General features: G+C 26.5%; 1 protein-coding gene across 8 annotated transcripts; it reads right to left on the bottom strand.

Annotated features, from left to right (window-relative positions):
• Nucleotides 1-1,395: 1,395 nt before the first annotated feature.
• LOC109604849 (coiled-coil domain-containing protein 96) lies at nt 1,396-27,283 on the bottom strand. Of its 8 annotated transcripts, XR_007547324.1 has the most exons (12): nt 27,125-27,283; nt 27,012-27,078; nt 26,936-26,953; nt 26,752-26,838; nt 26,571-26,702; nt 26,263-26,521; nt 26,006-26,216; nt 25,730-25,953; nt 25,556-25,682; nt 13,813-14,007; nt 1,463-1,673; nt 1,396-1,410 (listed from the first exon to the last, which is right to left on the bottom strand). XR_007547324.1 is itself a non-coding variant. In XM_049963412.1 (11 exons), the coding sequence occupies exons 1-11, from the start codon at nt 27,191-27,193 to the stop codon at nt 13,338-13,340; spliced, it is 1,572 nt and encodes a 523-aa protein (XP_049819369.1). In that variant the 5' UTR covers nt 27,194-27,283; the 3' UTR covers nt 13,275-13,337. The 8 variants fall into 8 exon arrangements, 7 of the variants coding, with proteins under 7 accessions (XP_049819369.1, XP_049819368.1, XP_049819370.1 ...); XM_049963412.1 differs by lacking the exons at nt 1,396-1,410; nt 1,463-1,673; nt 13,813-14,007 and adding exons at nt 13,275-13,520; nt 25,308-25,502; XM_049963411.1 differs by lacking the exons at nt 1,396-1,410; nt 1,463-1,673 and adding an exon at nt 13,275-13,520.

Raw genomic sequence — 27,283 nt, 5'->3', positions numbered from 1 at the left:
GATTTAACTAACTACTTATAATAATCAATATCAATAAAACTCCTTTAATTAATATGTATGACAAAAAAGTAAGATACATTATTAAAATATTTATTATTTCCACTTTGAATAATTACTTCTGAAGTTTATAAATAAATAAAAAGTAATGTATATAACTAATATTACATTAAACAATAAACATTTCCCCATTTCACAATTTAATTAAGATTTTTGATGCCTGTCGTCAAAATATTACTAATATTGTTGCTAAAAATTTAATTTAATACATTTGATATATAATTTTAAATTGTGTACATACACTTCCTGTGATGTCTTTGTCATATTATTTAATACTAACATAATACTACTGGGAGAATAACATAGATGTTGAGACTGTTTTATATATGTCTCTACACAAATCTAGCTGAATCAAGTATTTCATATATTTTTTATTGTAAAAGATATTCATTTACATCTAAGAATTTTAAAACACCTTAATGTCTATGCACCAATTGAAATTTTACTACTATTAAGTTTGAATACACTGATGTTGCAAAGTGTCATATTTATAATATACGGTGCGCAAACTTGAATATTAATAATTGGCGGTCGATGTTGGGTGATTTTCAAATTAAATTCCCGTAGCCCGTGTCAGCTGCACGTTCTACCATGAGCATGAGCATTCCTAACCTATTCAGACATTTTACATTAATATCCGTATATGGTATATGGTATATGTATACAAGGTGTGCGAAAAATTTTAATCACATACTCACTGTTACATAAGAAGTCTATTTTGAAAAAAAAAATGTAATAGAGCAACAGGAAACGAGATAAAAAATAAGTCAATCCATCTATAACAGCTGTTGGAAATTGTTCCTATTGATTTGAATACAATAGTGAGTATGTGGTTAAAATTTGTTGGATAAATTGCGAAACACATGTATTAACATATTAATAGATTAATAATGGTAAAAATTTTACCTTTATTTTTTATCTGGACGTTTTGTTCAGATATTCTTAATTTTTTCTTAACGACTTTTAGTTCCTTACCACTTTCTTCCATATCCCTTAGTAAGTCTAACTTGGTCAATAACCCAGATTGTTCTTTGAGATTGTAAGTTCTGTGTCTAATACGGCCTCTTTCCCTTTTTAATTGCGTCACATATTCCCGTTTCTAAAAGTTATTATCAATAGACACGTATACTAAATGCAATTTTTCCAATTTGCCTCCTTCAGTAGATATTCTGCGTCATTATATTTATCGATGTAGACCTCTAAATCTAAATCACAAGTACTGAGTTTTTCTTTGAGGTGGGCCAAAAAATGAATAGAATTTGTGCATATCGTCTTCAACCTATAAATAATGAATTACATTTCGGATATTTGTTTAAAATTTCTGTTTTGTCTGTTGACAAGATTTTCTACCAACTAAGTAAACATACAGATTTGTATATAGATGGTTAAGGGAATAAACTTGTACCTGATCAGAAATAGCTTTCCCAGTTTTCGAATGGATTAGCCCGCGACCGATTTCCTTTTCGCGGTGACACAATTTGTGTTGAATGTCGTTTCTCATCTTCTCAGTCTTTAGAGTCTTTTTTTCTGCTGACGACAGTTCTTCATTGAGTAATGAATATTGTTGATTGTAATAGTCTCTCTGGTTTTTAAATGCCGTTAACTGTTGTTTGTATCTAAAAAAGACGAAGAAGTGCTTTGGAAATTAATTCACATAAAAAATTGTGTTAATCTTCATGGAGAATATTTTGAAAAACACGAAACGAATAAAATTTGTTTATATATGTGTATCTCAAAAGTGATCGAACATCCATATGTGAGAGCTTTTGTATCTTCTTACATACTTAGTTATCATATTTGTTCAATACTTTGATAGTACTTTTACTGTGTTTATATTAATTGATGTATTTGTAATATGAATATTCCGAATACTAAATTATATGTAATGTAATAAGAGAGTTTTATTATTAAATTAAAGATCATGTAAGAGTTAGTTTTAATTCTAGTAGTAAGGTACCTATTAATGTTATTTTGTTTTACTGCTACTATGTATAATTTCTGCATTTTCTTAAATATCTTAATTAATTTGTTCTTTACATGAATAAATTATAAAGCACTTAAATTTGACTGTAACTGTGTACAATCATATTTGTTAACGCATAATTGATAAATATAAATTAACGGATGTTTAATGGATATTATTTTCTTAAAACAAAATTTTTATTAACAATAATTCAAACAATTCTTTCAGACTTTAAAACTAAGTCTGATTAATAGAAAAACGACGGTGAATTTCGCGAATTATATATTATTTACTAATTTCAAATTATATATGAACCGCAATGTTGGAGATTCGCACCGAATTTCGTATATTCAAGTTTGTGTAACGCTTGCTATAATTTATATTTTATTTATATTTATAATTTATTATAATTATTATTATATATATTATTATATTATATTTATAATGGCGTCGAATAGTGGCGACTCATCCCTTGCATCTGATTGGTCACCTATTGTTTTATAATCAAAAATTGTTTATAGGGTATTATAAATATTATAATTAATACAATATATTGTTAAGTAAAGGTAATTTTATAATTGATAATTTATAAACAATTGATTTATTTCAATCGAAAGTAAATAATAATAAGGAAAGAAAATATAACAATCCGCCACTTTAAGGAACAGTTTTCAGCGCATGCGTCGTGAGGTACTTCACAGGTTACAGTTCAGTGTTGCCACATTGTGTGTGGTGAGAATATTCGAATTGTTCTTTATAAAAGTTTTGTTCTTTATGACTGAATTATTGTTAAAATATAATAGTTCTTTTTTTCTTTTTTAATGATTACTGTTCATTAATTAAAATATTCGATCAAATATTGACGAATATGGATTTTTCCATATGGAAAACTGAGATGAAAAGTACTATTTTGTTTTATTTTACTTTTATTTTATATTATTAGTAATAAACTACTTTGAATAATTTCTCCTTTTCTTAAATGGCTTTAAACCTATGTAAAATACGTATATTAACAAATGTCTTATAGAAATTAGTTTCTTAAAATATTTTTATTAAGAACAATTTAAATAATTCATTCAGAGTTTGAAAATAGGCCCGATTAATTATAAATTATTTACATTATAAAATTATTTTTAATAACAAAAATATCAACGACTGTGAATTTCGTGATTTATATATTTATATATTGTGATTTTTACCGAATATAGTGTGACTCATTTTAGACTGCAACACCCCCATAACTTTTGTATTTATAACTCATTTTTAATGAGTAATATTTTGAAAGATACAAGATAATACTTTAAGTTATGTCTTGTTTTTATTTTTTAAATTGTCAAAATACATGTAATGTATTACTTTTCAGGTTAATGCTTCTTACTTGTTTTAATAGTGAATATAGTGAATATATACATATAATATAAAATTGGACTTGTGGTTTTGTTGGTACTAAGAATTAAATTGTTTATGAGAACTAACGTGTTAAGTCACTAATTGGTATTCTCAGATATCTTTGAAACTTTATTCCGTTGAAATATTTTCATTAAGCAATGCGATTTTCAACTCTAGTCTATGTAGCAGCAATATTTCTTTATGAGAATTGGTATGTACCAATTCTGAAAGTTGTTAAATTTAATGGAAAACTTGTTTTTGTTTAAGTAAAACATTACATCCTTCTAATTCAGATGAAATATAAAATAAAGTGTCAACAATATCTGAGACTTATGGTCTAGTTGGTACTAATAATTTAACTGTCTGTGAGGAGAACTAATATGTTAAGTAATTAAATGATACTCTTAGGTAATTTTGACACTTTACTTCATCTATCTGTAACTAAAGAAATAAAATCATAAGAATAATCAGATTGTTAACTCTAGTCCAAATAATAACCAATATTTCTTTATAAAAATTGTTATGTACCAATATTGAAGGTTTTAAAATTCAATGGAAAACTTGTGTTTGTTTAAATTGAAAATTACATCCTTTCTATTCAACTAAACAATGGAAAAAAGTATCAAAAATATTTGAAATGATTCTTGTTAAATTCTCTTTAAATGTGTATAACAGATTGATATTATTAGTAAATAAACATTTCAGACAAAATTGGATTGGTGGTCTCGTTAGATCTAAAAATCATACTGTTTGTGAGGAAAACTGATATGTTTAATCACTAATTGATATTCTCAGATAATTTTGTTACTTTATTTCATGTATATGTTACACAGAAAAATTAAATTTTGAACTATAATGAGATTTTCAACTCTGGTTCAAATAATATCAAATATTTTTTCATGAAAATTGGTGTGTACCAATTTTCAAAATTGTTGAATTCAATAAAAATACTTGTTTTTGTTTAAATTGAAAATATCATCCTTCTAATTTAACTAAACTATAGAATAAAGTGTCAAAAATATCTGAGAATGTTTCTGTTACAATCTCTTTAAGAGTGTATAAATGAGTGGTATCAATAAGTAAATTAACATATCAGATAAAATTGGATTTGTGGTCATGTTGGTTCTAAAAATTAAGCTGTTTGTGAAGAAAACTGATATGCTAAATCACTAATTGATTTTCTCAGGTAATTTTGATACCTTTTTCATGTATTGATTACACAGAAAAAATAAATTTAGAAGAATAATGAGATTTTCAACCCTGATTCAAATAATATCAAATATTTTTGTATGAAAATTGGTGTGTACCATTTTTCAAGATAGTTTAATTCAATAAAAAACTTGTATTTGTTTAAATTGAAAATAACATCCTTCTAGTTCAACTAAACTATAGAATAAAGTGTCAAAAATATCTGAGAATGTTTCTGTTACAATCTCTTTAAGAGTGTATAAATGAGTGGTATCAATAATAAATTAACATATCAGATAAAATTGGATTTGTGGTCATGTTGGTTCTAAAAATTAAACTGTTTGTGAAGAAAACTGATATGTTAAATCACTAATTGATATTCTCAGTTAATTTTGATACCTTATTACATACATTGGTTACACAGAAAAAACAAATTTAGTAGAATAATGAGATTTTCAACTCTGGTTCACATAATATCAAATATCTCTTTATGAAAATTGGTGTGTACCAATTTTCAAGATCGTTGAATTCAATAAAAAACTTATTATTTGAATTGAAAATAACATCCTTCCAATTCAACTAGACTATAGAATAAAGTGTCAAAAATATCTGAGAATGTTCCTCTTAAAATTCCTTTAAGGGTGTATAAATGAGTGGTACCATTAGTAAATTAATATATCAGATAAAATTGGATTTGTGGTCATGTTGGTTCTAAAAATTAAGCTGTTTGTGAAGAAAACTGATATGTTAAATCACTAATTGATATTCTCAGTTAATTTTGATACCTTATTACATACATTGGTTACACAGAAAAAACAAATTTAGTAGAATAATGAGATTTTCAACTCTGGTTCACATAATATCAAATATCTCTTTATGAAAATTGGTGTGTACCAATTTTCAAGATAGTTGAATTCAATAAAAAGCTTGTTTTTGTTTAAATTGAAAATAACATGCTTATAATTTAACTATAAACTATAGAATAAAGTGTCAAAAATATCTGAGAATGTTCCTGTTAAAATCTCTTTAAGAGTGTATAAATGAGTGGTATCAATAGTAAATTAACATATCAGATAAAATTGGATTTGTGGTCATGTTGGTTCTAAAAATTAAGCTGTTCGTGAAGAAAACTGATATGTTAAATTACTAACTGATATTCTCAGTTAATTTTGATACCTTATTACATACATTGGTTACACGGAAAAAACAAATTTAGTAGAATAATGAGATTTTCAACTCTGGTTCACATAATATCAAATATCTCTTTATGAAAATAGGTGTGTATCAATTTTCAAAATTGTTGAATTCAATAAAAAACTTGTATTTGTTTAAATTGAAAATAACATCCTTCTAATTCAACTAAACTATAGAATAAAGTGTCAAAAATATCTGAGAATGTTCCTGTCAAAATCTCTTTAAGATTGTATAAATGAGTGGTATCAATAGTAAATTAACGTATCAGATAAAATTGGATTTGTGGTCATGTTGGTTCTAAAAATTAAGCTGTTTGTGAAGAAAACTGATATGCTAAATCACTAATTGATATTCTCAGGTAATTTTGATACCTTTTTCATGTATTGATTACACAGAAAAAATAAATTTAGAAGAATAATGAGATTTTCAACTCTGGCTCACATAATATCAAATATCTCTTTATGAAAATTGGTGTGTACCAATTTTCAAGATAGTTTAATTCAATAAAAAACTTGTATTTGTTTAAATTGAAAATAACATCCTTCTAATTCAACTAAACTATAGAATAAAGTGTCAAAAATATCTGAGAATGTTCCTGTCAAAATCTCTTTAAGAGTGTATAAATGAGTGGTATCAATAGTAAATTAACGTATCAGATAAAATTGGATTTGTGGTCATGTTGGTTCTAAAAATTAAGCTGTTTGTGAAGAAAACTGATATGCTAAATCACTAATTGATATTCTCAGGTAATTTTGATACCTTTTTCATGTATTGATTACACAGAAAAAATAAATTTAGAAGAATAATGAGATTTTCAACCCTGATTCAAATAATATCAAATATTTTTGTATGAAAATTGGTGTGTACCATTTTTCAAGATAGTTTAATTCAATAAAAAACTTGTATTTGTTTAAATTGAAAATAACATCCTTCTAATTCAACTAAACTATAGAATAAAGTGTCAAAAATATCTGAGAATGTTCCTGTCAAAATCTCTTTAAGAGTGTATAAATGAGTGGTATCAATAGTAAATTAACGTATCAGATAAAATTGGATTTGTGGTCATGTTGGTTCTAAAAATTAAGCTGTTTGTGAAGAAAACTGATATGCTAAATCACTAATTGATATTCTCAGGTAATTTTGATACCTTTTTCATGTATTGATTACACAGAAAAAATAAATTTAGAAGAATAATGAGATTTTCAACTCTGGCTCACATAATATCAAATATCTCTTTATGAAAATTGGTGTGTACCAATTTTCAAGATAGTTTAATTCAATAAAAAACTTGTATTTGTTTAAATTGAAAATAACATCCTTCTAATTCAACTAAACTATAGAATAAAGTGTCAAAAATATCTGAGAATGTTCCTGTCAAAATCTCTTTAAGAGTGTATAAATGAGTGGTATCAATAGTAAATTAACGTATCAGATAAAATTGGATTTGTGGTCATGTTGGTTCTAAAAATTAAGCTGTTTGTGAAGAAAACTGATATGCTAAATCACTAATTGATATTCTCAGGTAATTTTGATACCTTTTTCATGTATTGATTACACAGAAAAAATAAATTTAGAAGAATAATGAGATTTTCAACTCTGGTTCACATAATATCAAATATCTCTTTATGAAAATTGGTGTGTACCAATTTTCAAGATAGTTGAATTCAATAAAAAGCTTGTTTTTGTTTAAATTGAAAATAACATGCTTATAATTTAACTATAAACTATAGAATAAAGTGTCAAAAATATCTGAGAATGTTCCTGTTAAAATCTCTTTAAGAGTGTATAAATGAGTGGTATCAATAGTAAATTAACATATCAGATAAAATTGGATTTGTGGTCATGTTGGTTCTAAAAATTAAGCTGTTCGTGAAGAAAACTGATATGTTAAATTACTAACTGATATTCTCAGTTAATTTTGATACCTTATTACATACATTGGTTACACGGAAAAAACAAATTTAGTAGAATAATGAGATTTTCAACTCTGGTTCACATAATATCAAATATCTCTTTATGAAAATAGGTGTGTATCAATTTTCAAAATTGTTGAATTCAATAAAAAACTTGTATTTGTTTAAATTGAAAATAACATCCTTCTAATTCAACTAAACTATAGAATAAAGTGTCAAAAATATTTGAGAATGTTCCTGTCAAAATCTCTTTAAGATTGTATAAATGAGTGGTATCAATAGTAAATTAACGTATCAGATAAAATTGGATTTGTGGTCATGTTGGTTCTAAAAATTAAGCTGTTTGTGAAGAAAACTGATATGCTAAATCACTAATTGATATTCTCAGGTAATTTTGATACCTTTTTCATGTATTGATTACACAGAAAAAATAAATTTAGAAGAATAATGAGATTTTCAACCCTGATTCAAATAATATCAAATATTTTTGTATGAAAATTGGTGTGTACCATTTTTCAAGATAGTTTAGTTCAATAAAAAACTTGTATTTGTTTAAATTGAAAATAACATCCTTCTAATTCAACTAAACTATAGAACAAAGTGTCAAAAATATCTGAGAATGTTCCTGTTAAAATCTCTTTAAGAGTGTATAAATGAGTGGTATCAATAGTAAATTAACATATCAGATAAAATTGGATTTGCGGTCATGTTGGTTCTAAAAATTAAGCTGTTTGTGAAGAAAACTGATATGCTAAATCACTAATTGATATTCTCAGGTAATTTTGACACCTTATTACATACATTGGTTACACAGAAAAATCAAATTTAGTAGAATAATGAGATTTTCAACTCTGGTTCAGATAATATCAAATATCTCTTTATGAAAATTGGTGTGTACCAATTTTGAAGATAGTTGAATTCAATAAAAAGCTTGTTTTTGGTTTAATTGAAAATAACATCCTTCTAATTCAACTAAACTATAGAATAAAGTGTCAAAAATATCTGAGAATGTTCCTGTCAAAATCTCTTTAAGAGTGTATAAATGAGTGGTATCAATAGTAAATTAACATATCAGATAAAATTGGATTTGTGGTCATGTTGGTTCTAAAAATTAAGCTGTTTGTGAGGAAAACTGATATGCTAAATCACTAATTGATATTCTCAGGTAATTTTGATACCTTTTTCTTGTATTGATTACACAGAAAAAATAAATTTAGAAGAATAATGAGATTTTCAACCCTGATTCAAATAATATCAAATATTTTTGTATGAAAATTGGTGTGTACCATTTTTCAAGATAGTTTAATTCAATAAAAAACTTGTATTTGTTTAAATTGAAAATAACATCCTTCTAATTCAACTAAACTATAGAATAAAGTGTCAAAAATATCTGAGAATGTTCCTGTTAAAATCTCTTTAAGAGTGTATAAATGAGTGGTATCAATAATAAATTAACATATCAGATAAAATTGGATTTGTGGTCATGTTGGTTCTAAAAATTAAACTGTTTGTGAAGAAAACTGATATGTTAAATCACTAATTGATATCCTCAGTTAATTTTGATACCTCATTACATACATTGGTTACACAGAAAAAACAAATTTAGTAGAATGAGATTTTCAACTCTGGTTCACCTAACATCAAATATCTCTTTATGAAAATTGGTGTGTACCAATTTTGAAGATAGTTGAGTTCAATAAAAAGCTTGTTTCTGTTTTAATTGAAAATAACATCCTCCTAATTCAACTAAACTATAGAAGAAAGTGTCAAAAATATTTGAGAATGTTCCTGTTAAAATCTCTTTAGGAGTGTATAAATGAGTGGTATCAATAGTAAATTAACATATCAGATAAAATTGGATTTGTGGTCATGTTGGTTTTAAAAATTAAGCTGTTTGTGAAGAAAACTGATATGTTAAATCACTAATTGATATTCTCAGTTAATTTTGATAACTCATTACATAGATTGGTTACACAGAAAAAACAAATTTAGTAGAATAATGAGATTTTCAACTCTGGTTCACATAATATCAAATATCTCTTTATGAAAATTGGTGTGTACCAATTTTCAAGATAGTTGAATTCAATACAAATACTTGTTTTTGTTTAAATTGAAAATATCATCATTCTAATTTAACTAAACTATAGAATAAAGTGTCAAAAATATCTGGGAATGTTCCTGTTAAAACCTCTTTAAGAGTGTATAAATGAGTGGTATCAATAGTAAATTAACATATCAGATAAAATTGGATTTGTGGTCATGTTGGTTCTAAAAATTAAGCTGTTTGTGAAGAAAACTGATATATTAAATCACTAATTGATATTCTCAGTTAATTTTGATACCTTATTACATACATTGGTAAAACAGAAAAAACAAATTTAGTAGAATAATGAGATTTTCAACTCTGGTTCACATAATATCAAATATCTCTTTATGAAAATTGGTGTGTACCAATTTTGAAGATAGTTGAATTCAATAAAAAGCTTGTTTTTGTTTTAATTGAAACTAACATCCTTCTAATTCAACTAAACTCTAGAATAAAGTGTCAAAAATATCTGAGAATGTTCCTGTTAAAATCTCTTTAAGAGTGTATAAATGAGTGGTATCAATAGTAAATTAACATATCAGATAAAATTGGATTTGCGGTCATGTTGGTTCTAAAAATTAAGCTGTTTGTGAAGAAAACTGATATGCTAAATCACTAATTGATATTCTCAGGTAATTTTGACACCTTATTACATACATTGGTTACACAGAAAAAATAAATTTAGAAGAATAATGAGATTTTCAACTCTAATTCAAATAAAATCAAATATTACTTTATGAAAATTGGTGTGTATCAATTTTCAAGATTGTTGAATTCAATAAAAAACTTGTTTTTGTTTAATTTGAAAATATCATCCTTCTAATTCAATTATAAACTATAGAATAAAGTGTCAAAAATATATGAGAAATTTCCTGTTAAAATCTCTTAAAGATTGTATACAAAACTGAATTTGTGGTCTTGATGATAATTTAATAGTTTGTGAGAACTAATGTGTTAAGTCACTTAAGATAAGAATTATTGATAATATATTTTTTACAAACGTTTTATCCTTAAAAAATAGCCTAATCAAGTTGAATTAACATTTGATTTTATTCTTGATCTACAACTCATCAAAACCGAGTCACAAATAAGAAAGTTACGGGGGTGTACCCATCATAAAGAACCAACAATTAAACACGCAACCAAAAACTCACCTGTCCCTCGAAAGAATCCGAATAATCTTTAAAGATTTTGGACAATTTTGTAATTTGGGATAAAAGAAATGAAAAAATAAAATATTTAATTTAAACTTACTTTGCGTTGCCAGTTACCACGTTAACTAGTCTCGTTCTAATAAATAAAATTATTATTTGTTACCTTTAATGCCCTTTCCCTGTTGCCTTATCGTCTCTCCAATGTGTGGTTGGGTCGTTACAATCCAGGTCCAAGACTTTAACAAAATAATTTTTAACCATTCTTTTCAACTTTTTAATATAAAACTTAAATAAAAAATAAAAAAACAGTGAATAAAACATTTCAACAATAAGTTTAAATAAAGTAATTTAAAAATTAAGTAAAGTAAATAAGAAAATTAAAATAATTTAGACTTATTTTAAAATAAAATAAATAAACAAAAATGTTTCAAAATTAAGTTTAAATAAAGTAATTTAAATGCTAATTAAAGATGTAGGAAATTAAACTAATTTAGATTTATTTTTAAATAAAACTTAATTAAATATACAAAAACAGTGAATAAAATATTTTATCAATAAGTTTAAATAAAATAATTTAAAGAATAAGAAAACATGTGGAAAATTAAAATAATTTTGACTTCTTTTAAAATAAAACTTAAATAAATAAAGAGTGAATAAAATATTTCAACAATAAGTTTAAATAAATTAAAAAATTAAGTAAAAATGTTGAAAATTAAAATAGTACAGACTTCGATGATTTAAAGATTACGTAAACAATTGGTTTTTAATGAAAGTAATCCTACCTTCGAAATTTGTATGTAGAATATCCATTAGGGCATTAAACACAGCACGATTAACAATAAGAGTCACTGCACAAAACAACCGAACCGCACCACCGATTTCCTGGGGAGGTGGGAGCGCGCACCACCACCCTTACGATCGATACGAGAGTCGATAACAGACTGACCGGCTTGACTGACGCGGCGTCGAATGGCGACGTCAAATGGCGGCGACTCATCCCTTGCTTCTGATTGGTCGACGTCGAATTTTTGTTAAATCATAAGTTTCGAGAACATTCTCAACCGAATTTATATTTTTCCTATACAATATTTGGCTAATACTACTTTATTAATTAATTTTTCGTTTACTCTACATTTCTTTATTAATATTTAATAATTAGGTAAATAATAAAAGTCGAAAAAGTAAATCAAAATAATATAGTAATATAACATACATTAAAAAAATTATTTAAATATTTTATAATAAAAAACACAACACAATAATAATGGTAATAATGAAAATGTAATGTTTTAGAAATGCAGCAACCAAATAAACTATAAAGTAAAATATATGAGCATAACAATAAATTAAGAATGTATTTAACAGAAGAATAAGAATAATACATAGTTTTTAGAAACACCACGGTAATGTAAAATATTTTAATGAGAAGTAATCATTAAATTAGAAGAAAGAATAAACTTACTAAAAAACAAAAATATTACACTATTTTAACAATAATTCAGTCACAAAGAATACAAAAGTTTTACAAACAATAATTCGAATAATCTCACCACACCACAAAGTGGCAACTCTGAACTGTAAACTGTGCGGTACCTCACGACGCATGCGCTGAAAAATGTTTCTTAAAGTGGCGGGTTGTTGTATTTTCTTTGCTTATTAGTATTTACTTTTGATAGAAATAAATCTATTGTTTATAAATTATCAATTATCAAATTAACTTAACTTTAACAATATGTTATATTAATCATAATTATTATAACACCATATAAACAATTGAAAGAACTGAATCCATGGCTGTGGCTTTCCTTCAACTTCAATAAATAGAAAATTTTGGCGTTATCTCCATCACTTCCCACTTCGTTTCTTCTAAAAGTTGTTTAATGGTTTTGCTGTTGTCACTACCCTGAACTGTGGTATATTTTTATAAAAATTGGTGAAAATAGAAGCAATGACCTGTTTCTGCTGTAGAAATCTTTGTACTTATCTATCTATATATTGCGACAGTCATATTCTTAAGAAAAATATTCCAATTGGAGATACATCGATATTCATCGCCTTCGATTATTTTTGGTATTTATACACCGTATGAAAAGCGCCAGAGCTAGCTACTTGCGGATTGAACAGAACATCAATATTCTTTAGTAAATAACAAAAAGAAAAATATATGTAGGATAGCTGAACTAATTGAAGAGAATCATTTGGTTTTGTAGCGTTTAGAATTTTATTTTGAAAAAAGAAGTTAATCTTTAGAAGACAATTATTATTAATAATTAATAATTTACCTCCTATTACCTATTACTGTACCTCACGGTTTGAAATTATGAATTAGATTATCAACTTTTCATTATCATTTATTATATATAAAATTTATATATTCCTAATAAACATGTATTTCACTTTTCGCAACCAATTTTCGGTCTGGGTAAAACTTTTATATCTCGAAAAGCTTCGGCAGGGAGAGTTGATGTCGTCTTGACTTTCCTGGGTTTCTTTTTGTCACCTGTAAATTGATGTATTCTGCTTGCCTTTCTCTGACTGGCTTGAAACTCTTCAATATTTTTCCTAATATTCCTAACCTATTCAGACATTTTGCATTAATATCCGTATATGGTATGTGGTATATGTATAGAAGGTGTCCGAAAAATTTTAATCACATACTCACTGTTACATAAGAAGTCTATTTTGAAAAAAAATATAATAGAGCAACAGGAAACGAGATAAAAAATAAGTCAATCCATCTATAACAGCTGTTGGAAATTGTTCCTATTGATTTGAATGCAATAGTGAGTATGTGGTTAAAATTTGTTGGATAAATTGCGAAACACATGTATTAACATATTAATAGATTAATAATTGTTAAAATTTTACCTTTATTTTTTTTATCTGGACGTTTTGTTCAGATATTCTTAATTTTTTCTTAACGATTTTTAGTTCCTTAACACTTTCTTCCATATCCCTTAGTAAGTCTAACTTGGTCAATAACCCAGATTGTTCTTTGAGATTGTAAGTTCTGTGTCTAATACGGTCTCTTTCCCTTTTTAATTGCGTCACATATTCCCGTTTCTAAAAGTTATTATCAATAGACACGTATACTAAATGCAATTTTTCCAATTTGCCTCCTTCAGTAGATTTTCTGCGTCATTATATTTATCGATGTAGACCTCTAAATCTAAATCACAAGTACTGAGTTTTTCTTTGAGGTGGGCCAAAACTTGAATAGAATTTGTGCATATCGTCCTCAACCTATAAAAAGTGAATTACATTGATATAAAACACAAATAAACTTTAACTTGTTCAGTTCGTCTTCACGCTCCTCCATTTTTTCAACTTGAGCGTTTCTAAGGTTTCTCATCACTTCATAATCCATCAGACTCAAATCACCGTCGATCACATTTGCCCTGTTTATCTTGTCCTGTATTTTCTGATTTCTTATCTTAGCAATCAGATACTTCAACCTCATCTCGGATATTTGTTTAAAATTTCTGTTTTGTCTGTTGACAAGATTTTCTACCAACTAAGTAAACATACAGATTTGTATATAGATGGTTAAGGGAATAAACTTGTACCTGATCAGAAATAGCTTTTCCAGTTTTCGAATGGATTAGCCCGCGACCGATTTCCTTTTCGCGGTGACACAATTTGTGTTGAATGTCGTTTCTCATCTTCTCAGTCTTTAGAGTCTTTTTTTCTGCTGACGACAGTTCTTCATTGAGTAATGAATATTGTTGATTGTAATAGTCTCTCTGGTTTTTAAATGCCGTTAACTGTTGTTTGTATCTAAAAAAGACGAAGAAGTGCTTTGGAAATTAATTCACATAAAAAATTGTGTTAATCTTCATGGAGAATATTTTGAAAAACACGAAACGAATAAAATTTGTTTATATATGTGTATCTCAAAAGTGATCGAACATCCATATGTGAGAGCTTTTGTATCTTCTTACATACTTAGTTATCATATTTGTTCAATACTTTGATAGTACTTTTACTGTGTTTATATTAATTGATGTATTTGTAATATGAATATTCCGAATACTAAATTATATGTAATGTAATAAGAGAGTTTTATTATTAAATTAAAGATCATGTAAGAGTTAGTTTTAATTCTAGTAGTAAGGTACCTATTAATGTTATTTTGTTTTACTGCTACTATGTATAATTTCTGCATTTTCTTAAATATCTTAATTAATTTGTTCTTTACATGAATAAATTATAAAGCACTTAAATTTGACTGTAACTGTGTACAATCATATTTGTTAACGCATAATTGATAAATATAAATTAACGGATGTTTAATGGATATTATTTTCTTAAAACAAAATTTTTATTAACAATAATTCAAACAATTCTTTCAGACTTTAAAACTAAGTCTGATTAATAGAAAAACGACGGTGAATTTCGCGAATTATATATTATTTACTAATTTCAAATTATATATGAACCGCAATGTTGGAGATTCGCACCGAATTTCGTATATTCAAGTTTGTGTAACGCTTGCTATAATTTATAATTTATTTATATTTATAATTTATTATAATTATTATTATATATATTATTATATTATATTTATAATGGCGTCGAATAGTGGCGACTCATCCCTTGCATCTGATTGGTCACCTATTGTTTTATAATCAAAAATTGTTTATAGGGTATTATAAATATTATAATTAATACAATATATTGTTAAGTAAAGGTAATTTTATAATTGATAATTTATAAACAATGGATTTATTTCAATCGAAAGTAAATAATAATAAGGAGAGAAAATATAACAATCCGCCACTTTAAGGAACAGTTTTCAGCGCATGCGTCGTGAGGTACTGCACAGGTTTACAGTTCAGTGTTGCCACATTGTGTGTGGTGAGAATATTCGAATTGTTCTTTATAAAAGTTTTGTTCTTTATGACTGAATTATTGTTAAAATATAATAGTTCTTTTTTTCTTTTTTAATGATTACTGTTCATTAATTAAAATGTTCGATTAAATAATGACGAATATGGATTTTTCCATATGGAAAACTGAGATGAAAAGTACTATTTTGTTTTATTTTACTTTTATTTTATATTATTAGTAATAAACTACTTTGAATAATTTCTCCTTTTCTTAAATAGCTTTAAACCTATGTAAAATACGTATATTAACAAATGTCTTATAGAAATTAGTTTCTTAAAATATTTTTATTAAGAACAATTTAAATAATTCATTCAGAGTTTGAAAATAGGCCCGATTAATTATAAATTATTTACATTATAAAATTATTTTTAATAACAAAAATATCAACGACTGTGAATTTCGTGATTTATATATTTATATATTGTGATTTTTACCGAATATAGTGTGACTCATTTTAGACTGCAACACCCCCATAACTTTTGTATTTATAACTCATTTTTAATGAGTAATATTTTGAAAGATACAAGATAATACTTTAAGTTATGTCTTGTTTTTATTTTTTAAATTGTCAAAATACATGTAATGTATTACTTTCCAGGTTAATGCTTCTTACTTGTTTTAATAGTGAATATAGTGAATATATACATATAATATAAAATTGGACTTGTGGTTTTGTTGGTACTAAGAATTAAATTGTTTGTGAGAACTAACGTGTTAAGTCACTAATTGGTATTCTCAGATATCTTTGAAACTTTATTCCGTTGAAATATTTTCATTAAGCAATGCGATTTTCAACTCTAGTCTATGTAGCAGCAATATTTCTTTATGAGAATTGGTATGTACCAATTCTGAAAGTTGTTAAATTTAATGGAAAACTTGTTTTTGTTTAAGTAAAACATTACATCCTTCTAATTCAGATGAAATATAAAATAAAGTGTCAACAATATCTGAGACTTATGGTCTAGTTGGTACTAATAATTTAACTGTCTGTGAGGAGAACTAATATGTTAAGTAATTAAATGATACTCTTAGGTAATTTTGACACTTTACTTCATCTATCTGTAACTAAAGAAATAAAATCATAAGAATAATCAGATTGTTAACTCTAGTCCAAATAATAACCAATATTTCTTTATAAAAATTGTTATGTACCAATATTGAAGGTTTTAAAATTCAATGGAAAACTTGTGTTTGTTTAAATTGAAAATTACATCCTTTCTATTCAACTAAACAATGGAAAAAAGTATCAAAAATATTTGAAATGATTCTTGTTAAATTCTCTTTAAATGTGTATAACAGATTGATATTATTAGTAAATAAACATTTCAGACAAAATTGGATTGGTGGTCTCGTTAGATCTAAAAATCATATTGTTTGTGAGGAAAACTGATATGTTTAATCACTATTTGATATTCTCAGATAATTTTGTTACTTTATTTCATGTATATGTTACACAGAAAAATTAAATATTGAACTATAAGGAGATTTTCAACTCTGGTTCAAATAATATCAAATATTTTTTCATGAAAATTGGTGTGTACCAATTTTCAAAATTGTTGAATTCAATAAAAATACTTGTTTTTGTTTAAATTGAAAATATCATCCTTCTAATTTAACTAAACTATAGAATAAAGTGTCAAAAATATCTGAGAATGTTTCTGTTACAATCTCTTTAAGAGTGTATAAATGAGTGGTATCAATAATAAATTAACATATCAGATAAAATTGGATTTGTGGTCATGTTGGTTCTAAAAATTAAGCTGTTTGTGAAGAAAACTGATATGTTAAATCACTAATTGATATTCTCAGTTAATTTTGATACCTTATTATTACATACATTGGTTACACAGAAAAAACAAATTTAGTAGAATAATGAGATTTTCAACTCTGGTTCACATAATATCAAATATCTCTTTATGAAAATTGGTGTGTACCAATTTTCAAGATCGTTGAATTCAATAAAAAACTTATTATTTGAATTGAAAATAACATCCTTCCAATTCAACTAGACTATAGAATAAAGTGTCAAAAATATCTGATAATGTTCCTCTTAAAATTCCTTTAAGGGTGTATAAATGAGTGGTACCAATAGTAAATTAATATATCAGATAAAATTGGATTTGTGGTCATGTTGGTTCTAAAAATTAAGCTGTTTGTGAAGAAAACTGATATGTTAAATCACTAATTGATATTCTCCGTTAATTTTGATACCTCATTACATACATTGGTTACACAGAAAAAACAAATTTAGTAGAATAATGAGATTTTCAACTCTGGTTCACGTAACATCAAATATCTCTTTATGAAAATTGGTGTGTACCAATTTTCAAGATAGTTGAATTCAATAAAAAGCTTGTTTTTGTTTTAATTGAAAATAACATCCTTCTAATTCAACTAAACTATAGAATAAAGTGTCAAAAATATTTGAGAATGTTCCTGTTAAAATCTCTTTAGGAGTGTATAAATGAGTGGTATCAATAGTAAATTAACATATCAGATAAAATTGGATTTGTGGTCATGTTGGTTCTAAAAATTAAGCTGTTTGTGAAGAAAACAGATATGTTAAATTACTAATTGATATTCTCAGGTAATTTTGATACTTTTTTCATGTATTGATTACACAGAAAAAATAAATTTAGAAGAATAATGAGATTCTCAACCCTGATTCAAATAATATCAAATATTTTTGTATGAAAATTGGTGTGTACCATTTTTCAAGATACTTTAATTCAATAAAAAACTTGTATTTGTTTAAATTGAAAATATCATCCTTCTAATTCAACTAAACTATAGAATAAAGTGTCAAAAATATCTGAGAATGTTTCTGTTAAAATCTCTTTAAGAGTGTATAAATGAGTGGTATCAATAGTGAATTAACATATCAGATAAAATTGGATTTGTGGTCATGTTGGTTCTAAAAATTAAGCTGTTCGTGAAGAAAACTGATATGTTAAATTACTAACTGATATTCTCAGTTAATTTTGATACCTTATTACATACATTGGTTACACGGAAAAAACAAATTTAGTAGAATAATGAGATTTTCAACTCTGGTTCACATAATATCAAATATCTCTTTATGAGAATAGGTGTGTATCAATTTTCAAAATTGTTGAATTCAATAAAAAACTTGTATTTGTTTAAATTGAAAATAACATCCTTCTAATTCAACTAAACTATAGAATAAAGTGTCAAAAATATCTGAGAATGTTCCTGTCAAAATCTCTTTAAGAGTGTATAAATGAGTGGTATCAATAGTAAATTAACGTATCAGATAAAATTGGATTTGTGGTCATGTTGGTTCTAAAAATTAAGCTGTTTGTGAAGAAAACTGATATGCTAAATCACTAATTGATATTCTCAGGTAATTTTGATACCTTTTTCATGTATTGATTACACAGAAAAAATAAATTTAGAAGAATAATGAGATTTTCAACTCTGGTTCACATAATATCAAATATCTCTTTATGAAAATTGGTGTGTACCAATTTTCAAGATAGTTTAATTCAATAAAAAACTTGTATTTGTTTAAATTGAAAATAACATCCTTCTAATTCAACTAAACTATAGAATAAAGTGTCAAAAATATCTGAGAATGTTCCTGTCAAAATCTCTTTAAGAGTGTATAAATGAGTGGTATCAATAGTAAATTAACGTATCAGATAAAATTGGATTTGCGGTCAAGTTGGTTCTAAAAATTAAGCTGTTTGTGAAGAAAACTGATATGCTAAATCACTAATTGATATTCTCAGATAATTTTGATACCTTTTTCATGTATTGATTACACAGAAAAAATAAATTTAGAAGAATAATGAGATTTTCAACTCTGGTTCACATAATATCAAATATCTCTTTATGAAAATTGGTGTGTACCAATTTTCAAGATAGTTTAATTCAATAAAAAACTTGTATTTGTTTAAATTGAAAATAACATCCTTCTAATTCAACTAAACTATAGAATAAAGTGTCAAAAATATCTGAGAATGTTCCTGTCAAAATCTCTTTAAGAGTGTATAAATGAGTGGTATCAATAGTAAATTAACGTATCAGATAAAATTGGATTTGCGGTCAAGTTGGTTCTAAAAATTAAGCTGTTTGTGAAGAAAACTGATATGCTAAATCACTAATTGATATTCTCAGATAATTTTGATACCTTTTTCATGTATTGATTACACAGAAAAAATAAATTTAGAAGAATAATGAGATTTTCAACCCTGATTCAAATAATATCAAATATTTTTGTATGAAAATTGGTGTGTACCATTTTTCAAGATAGTTTAATTCAATAAAAAACTTGTATTTGTTTAAATTGAAAATAACATCCTTCTAATTCAACTAAACTATAGAACAAAGTGTCAAAAATATCTGAGAATGTTCCTGTTAAAATCTCTTTAAGAGTGTATAAATGAGTGGTATCAATAATAAATTAACATATCAGATAAAATTGGATTTGTGGTCATGTTGGTTCTAAAAATTAAGCTGTTTGTGAAGAAAACTGATATGTTAAATCACTAATTGATATTCTCAGTTAATTTTGATACCTCATTACATACATTGGTTACACAGAAAAATCAAATTTAGTAGAATAATGAGATTTTCAACTCTGGTTCAGATAATATCAAATATCTCTTTATGAAAATTGGTGTGTACCAATTTTGAAGATAGTTGAATTCAATAAAAAGCTTGTTTTTGGTTTAATTGAAAATAACATCCTTCTAATTCAACTAAACTATAGAATAAAGTGTCAAAAATATCTGAGAATGTTCCTGTCAAAATCTCTTTAAGAGTGTATAAATGAGTGGTATCAATAGTAAATTAACATATCAGATAAAATTGGATTTGTGGTCATGTTGGTTCTAAAAATTAAGCTGTTTGTGAGGAAAACTGATATGCTAAATCACTAATTGATATTCTCAGGTAATTTTGATACCTTTTTCTTGTATTGATTACACAGAAAAAATAAATTTAGAAGAATAATGAGATTTTCAACCCTGATTCAAATAATATCAAATATTTTTGTATGAAAATTGGTGTGTACCATTTTTCAAGATACTTTAATTCAATAAAAAACTTGTATTTGTTTAAATTGAAAATAACATCCTTCTAATTCAACTAAACTATAGAATAAAGTGTCAAAAATATCTGAGAATGTTCCTGTTAAAATCTCTTTAAGAGTGTATAAATGAGTGGTATCAATAATAAATTAACATATCAGATAAAATTGGATTTGTGGTCATGTTGGTTCTAAAAATTAAACTGTTTGTGAAGAAAACTGATATGTTAAATCACTAATTGATATTCTCAGTTAATTTTGATACCTCATTACATATATTGGTTACACAGAAAAAACAAATTTAGTAGAATAATGAGATTTTCAACTCTGGTTCACATAATATCAAATATCTCTTTATGAAAATTGGTGTGTACCAATTTTGAAGATAGTTGAATTCAATAAAAAGCTTGTTTTTGTTTTAATTGAAAATAACATCCTTCTAATTCAACTAAACTATAGAATAAAGTGTCAAAAATATCTGAGAATGTTCCTGTCAAAATCTCTTTAAGAGTGTATAAATGAGTGGTATCAATAGTAAATTAACATATCAGATAAAATTGGATTTGTGGTCATGTTGGTTCTAAAAATTAAGCTGTTTGTGAAGAAAACTGATATGTTAAATCACTAATTGATATTCTCAATTAATTTTGATACCTTATTACATACATTGGTAACACAGAAAAAACAAATTTAGTAGAATAATGAGATTTTCAACTCTGGTTCACATAATATCAAATATCTCTTTATGAAAATTGGTGTGTACCAATTTTGAAGATAGTTGAATTCAATAAAAAGCTTGTTTTTGTTTTAATTGAAACTAACATCCTTCTAATTCAACTAAACTCTAGAATAAAGTGTCAAAAATATCTGAGAATGTTCCTGTTAAAATCTCTTTAAGAGTGTATAAATGAGTGGTATCAATAGTAAATTAACATATCAGATAAAATTGGATTTGCGGTCATGTTGGTTCTAAAAATTAAGCTGTTTGTGAAGAAAACTGATATGCTAAATCACTAATTGATATTCTCAGGTAATTTTGACACCTTATTACATACATTGGTTACACAGAAAAAATAAATTTAGAAGAATAATGAGATTTTCAACTCTAATTCAAATAAAATCAAATATTACTTTATGAAAATTGGTGTGTATCAATTTTCAAGATTGTTGAATTCAATAAAAAACTTGTTTTTGTTTAATTTGAAAATATCATCCTTCTAATTCAATTATAAACTATAGAATAAAGTGTCAAAAATATATGAGAAATTTCCTGTTAAAATCTCTTAAAGATTGTATACAAAACTGAATTTGTGGTCTTGATGATAATTTAATAGTTTGTGAGAACTAATGTGTTAAGTCACTTAAGATAAGAATTATTGATAATATATTTTTTACAAACGTTTTATCCTTAAAAAATAGCCTAATCAAGTTGAATTAACATTTGATTTTATTCTTGATCTACAACTCATCAAAACCGAGTCACAAATAAGAAAGCTACGGGGGTGTACCCATCATAAAGAACCAACAATTAAACACGCAACCAAAAACTCACCTGTCCCTCGAAAGAATCCGAATAATCTTTAAAGATTTTGGACAATTTTGTATTTTGGGATAAAAGAAATGAAAAAATAAAATATTTAATTTAAACTTACTTTGCGTTGCCAGTTACCACGTTAACTAGTCTCGTTCTAATAAATAAAATTATTATTTGTTACCTTTAATGCCCTTTCCCTGTTGCCTTATCGTCTCTCCAATGTGTGGTTGGGTCGTTACAATCCAGGTCCAAGACTTTAACAAAATAATTTTTAACCATTCTTTTCAACTTTTTAATATAAAACTTAAATAAAAAATAAAAAAACAGTGAATAAAACATTTCAACAATAAGTTTAAATAAAGTAATTTAAAAATTAAGTAAAGTAAATAAGAAAATTAAAATAATTTAGACTTATTTTAAAATAAAATAAATAAACAAAAATGTTTCAAAATTAAGTTTAAATAAAGTAATTTAAATGCTAATTAAAGATGTAGGAAATTAAACTAATTTAGATTTATTTTTAAATAAAACTTAATTAAACATACAAAAACAGTGAATAAAATATTTTATCAATAAGTTTAAATAAAATAATTTAAAGAATAAGAAAACATGTGGAAAATTAAAATAATTTTGACTTCTTTTAAAATAAAACTTAAATAAATAAAGAGTGAATAAAATATTTCAACAATAAGTTTAAATAAATTAAAAAATTAAGTAAAAATGTTGAAAATTAAAATAGTACAGACTTCGATGATTTAAAGATTACGTAAACAATTGGTTTTTAATGAAAGTAATCCTACCTTCGAAATTTGTATGTAGAATATCCATTAGGGCATTAAACACAGCACGATTAACAATAAGAGTCACTGCACAAAACAACCGAACCGCACCACCGATTTCCTGGGGAGGTGGGAGCGCGCACCACCACCCTTACGATCGATACGAGAGTCGATAACAGACTGACCGGCTTGACTGACGCGGCGTCGAATGGCGACGTCAAATGGCGGCGACTCATCCCTTGCTTCTGATTGGTCGACGTCGAATTTTTGTTAAATCATAAGTTTCGAGAACATTCTCAACCGAATTTATATTTTTCCTATACAATATTTGGCTAATACTACTTTATTAATTAATTTTTCGTTTACTCTACATTTCTTTATTAATATTTAATAATTAGGTAAATAATAAAAGTCGAAAAAGTAAATCAAAATAATATAGTAATATAACATACATTAAAAAAATTATTTAAATATTTTATAATAAAAAACACAACACAATAATAATGGTAATAATGAAAATGTAATGTTTTAGAAATGCAGCAACCAAATAAACTATAAAGTAAAATATATGAGCATAACAATAAATTAAGAATGTATTTAACAGAAGAATAAGAATAATACATAGATTTTAGAAACACCACGGTAATGTAAAATATTTTAATGAGAAGTAATCATTAAATTAGAAGAAAGAATAAACTTACTAAAAAACAAAAATATTACACTATTTTAACAATAATTCAGTCACAAAGAATACAAAAGTTTTACAAACAATAATTCGAATAATCTCACCACACCACAAAGTGGCAACTCTGAACTGTAAACTGTGCGGTACCTCACGACGCATGCGCTGAAAAATGTTTCTTAAAGTGGCGGGTTGTTGTATTTTCTTTGCTTATTAGTATTTACTTTTGATAGAAATAAATCTATTGTTTATAAATTATCAATTATCAAATTAACTTAACTTTAACAATATGTTATATTAATCATAATTATTATAACACCATATAAACAATTGAAAGAACTGAATCCATGGCTGTGGCTTTCCTTCAACTTCAATAAATAGAAAATTTTGGCGTTATCTCCATCACTTCCCACTTCGTTTCTTCTAAAAGTTGTTTAATGGTTTTGCTGTTGTCACTACCCTGAACTGTGGTATATTTTTATAAAAATTGGTGAAAATAGAAGCAATGGCCTGTTTCTGCTGTAGAAATCTTTGTACTTATCTATCTATATATTGCGACAGTCATATTCTTAAGAAAAATATTCCAATTGGAGATACATCGATATTCATCGCCTTCGATTATTTTTGGTATTTATACACCGTATGAAAAGCGCCAGAGCTAGCTACTTGCGGATTGAACAGAACATCAATATTCTTTAGTAAATAACAAAAAGAAAAATATATGCAGGATAGCTGAACTAATTGAAGAGAATCATTTGGTTTTGTAGCGTTTAGAATTTTATTTTGAAAAAAGAAGTTAATCTTTAGAAGACAATTATTATTAATAATTAATAATTTACCTCCTATTACCTATTACTGTACCTCACGGTTTGAAATTATGAATTAGATTATCAACTTTTCATTATCATTTATTATATATAAAATTTATATATTCCTAATAAACATGTATATCACTTTTCGCAACCAATTTTCGGTCTGGGTAAAACTTTTATATCTCGAAAAGCTTCGGCAGGGAGAGTTGATGTCGTCTTGACTTTCCTGGGTTTCTTTTTGTCACCTGTAAATTGATGTATTCTGCTTGCCTTTCTCTGACTGGCTTGAAACTCTTCAATATTTTTCCTAATATTCCTAACCTATTCAGACATTTTGCATTAATATCCGTATATTGTATGTGGTATATGTATAGAAGGTGTCCGAAAAATTTTAATCACATACTCACTGTTACATAAGAAGTCTATTTTGAAAAAAAATATAATAGAGCAACAGGAAACGAGATAAAAAATAAGTCAATCCATCTATAACAGCTGTTGGAAATTGTTCCTATTGATTTGAATGCAATAGTGAGTATGTGGTTAAAATTTGTTGGATAAATTGCGAAACACATGTATTAACATATTAATAGATTAATAATTGTTAAAATTTTACCTTTATTTTTTTTATCTGGACGTTTTGTTCAGATATTCTTAATTTTTTCTTAACGATTTTTAATTCCTTAACACTTTCTTCCATATCCCTTAGTAAGTCTAACTTGGTCAATAACCCAGATTGTTCTTTGAGATTGTAAGTTCTGTGTCTAATACGGTCTCTTTCCCTTTTTAATTGCGTCACATATTCCCGTTTCTAAAAGTTATTATCAATAGACACGTATACTAAATGCAATTTTTCCAATTTGCCTCCTTCAGTAGATATTCTGCGTCATTATATTTATCGATGTAGATCTCTAAATCTAAATCACAAGTACTGAGTTTTTCTTTGAGGTGGGCCAAAACTTGAATAGAATTTGTGCATATCGTCCTCAACCTATAAAAAGTGAATTAGATTGATATAAAACACAAATAAACCTTAACTTGTTCAGTTCGTCTTCACGCTCCTCCATTTTTTCAACTTGAGCGTTTCTAAGGTTTCTCATCACTTCATAATCCATCAGACTCAAATCACCGTCGATCACATTTGCCTTGTTTATCTTGTCCTGTATTTTCTGATTTCTTATCTTAGCAATCAGATACTTCAACCTCATCTCGGATATTTGTTTAAAATTTCTGTTTTGTCTGTTGACAAGATTTTCTACCAACTAAGTAAACATACAGATTTGTATATAGATGGTTAAGGGAATAAACTTGTACCTGATCAGAAATAGCTTTTCCAGTTTTCGAATGGATTAGCCCGCGACCGATTTCCTTTTCGCGGTGACACAATTTGTGTTGAATGTCGTTTCTCATCTTCTCCGTCTTTAGAGTCCTTTTTTCTGCTGACGATAGTTCTTCATTGAGTAATGAATATTGTTGATTGTAATAGTCTCTCTGGTTTTTAAATGCCGTTAACTGTTGTTTGTATCTAAAAAAGACGTTATTAATTTTTCCACACCCTGGTTTATTTTTACCTGCGTAGGAAGTCTAAGCCCTCAGGTACGTCAAAGTCTCTTAAACCAGATTCCATTTTCCGCCTCCTCATAAACTCCAAAATCTTTTTTTCCAAAAAATGGTTTTTCGATCTTTCAATTTCAGTTTCCGCCATAATCTGGGAGAGCTTAGCGACGAGCTCTTCTCTATCGAAAACCGGCTCGTCGAGCGTTATTGAGGAAGATTTCTGTGATTCTGCTTCCTCTTCTTCTTCTTCTTCAATCACCTCCTCAACAATGACTGACACAGCAATTGTTTTTCATAAGTTTTTAAATTATATATCACTTACCTGTCTCCGGAATTATGGTGGTGTAATCTACAAGTAATGTTTGGGACGGGGTGAGACCGATGAAATCTCCGCTCACCTTTTTTATTTCGTTCGAGAAGTCCTGCGGGTTAATCGACGCATCGTAATGAATTTCTGTATCAAGTTGCATTAAACACTATGTTTTAAATAGTCAAAATCTTACTTCTTTGCATATTCTGAAAATCATTCAAGGTTTCTTCTTCTTTTCCATATTCTTTAGATCCTTCTTCATCCTCTTCCTCTCCATCATCTGGATAAACATCCTCTTTAGTATATAGTTTGTTAAATATATTTAATTATGTAAGGGATTAGTGCTTTTAATTTTCAATATTGAAGAATAATCTTACCAAAATCCATAACGGTAACTAAAAAATAAACATTTATATTTTATACAGATTAGACATTATGTTTAATAATTATTACGTGCACCGGAATCATCAGAAGCTCTCTGTGCTGTAGAAATTATTATATCCGAGTTATTAGCTAAATCCTAAACGAAGTTACTTTTTAAATGTCTATGAAGTTTGTATAATTACTTTTTCTCCAGTATCCTCATAAATCATTTCTTCTGACTTCTCCCGTATATTACTTTCCTCTTCATCCATTTTTATCAGCTAAATGCAATTAATGTATTTTGTTTAAGAACACTAAATTGTGAGTAAAATGACTGCAATAAGGCAATGTATGATTCAGGC

The sequence above is a fragment of the Aethina tumida genome, chromosome 2, assembly GCF_024364675.1.
Source record: "Aethina tumida isolate Nest 87 chromosome 2, icAetTumi1.1, whole genome shotgun sequence".
Taxonomy (NCBI): Eukaryota; Metazoa; Arthropoda; class Insecta; order Coleoptera; family Nitidulidae; genus Aethina; species Aethina tumida.
This window is presented reverse-complemented; position numbering and strand designations above follow the sequence as displayed.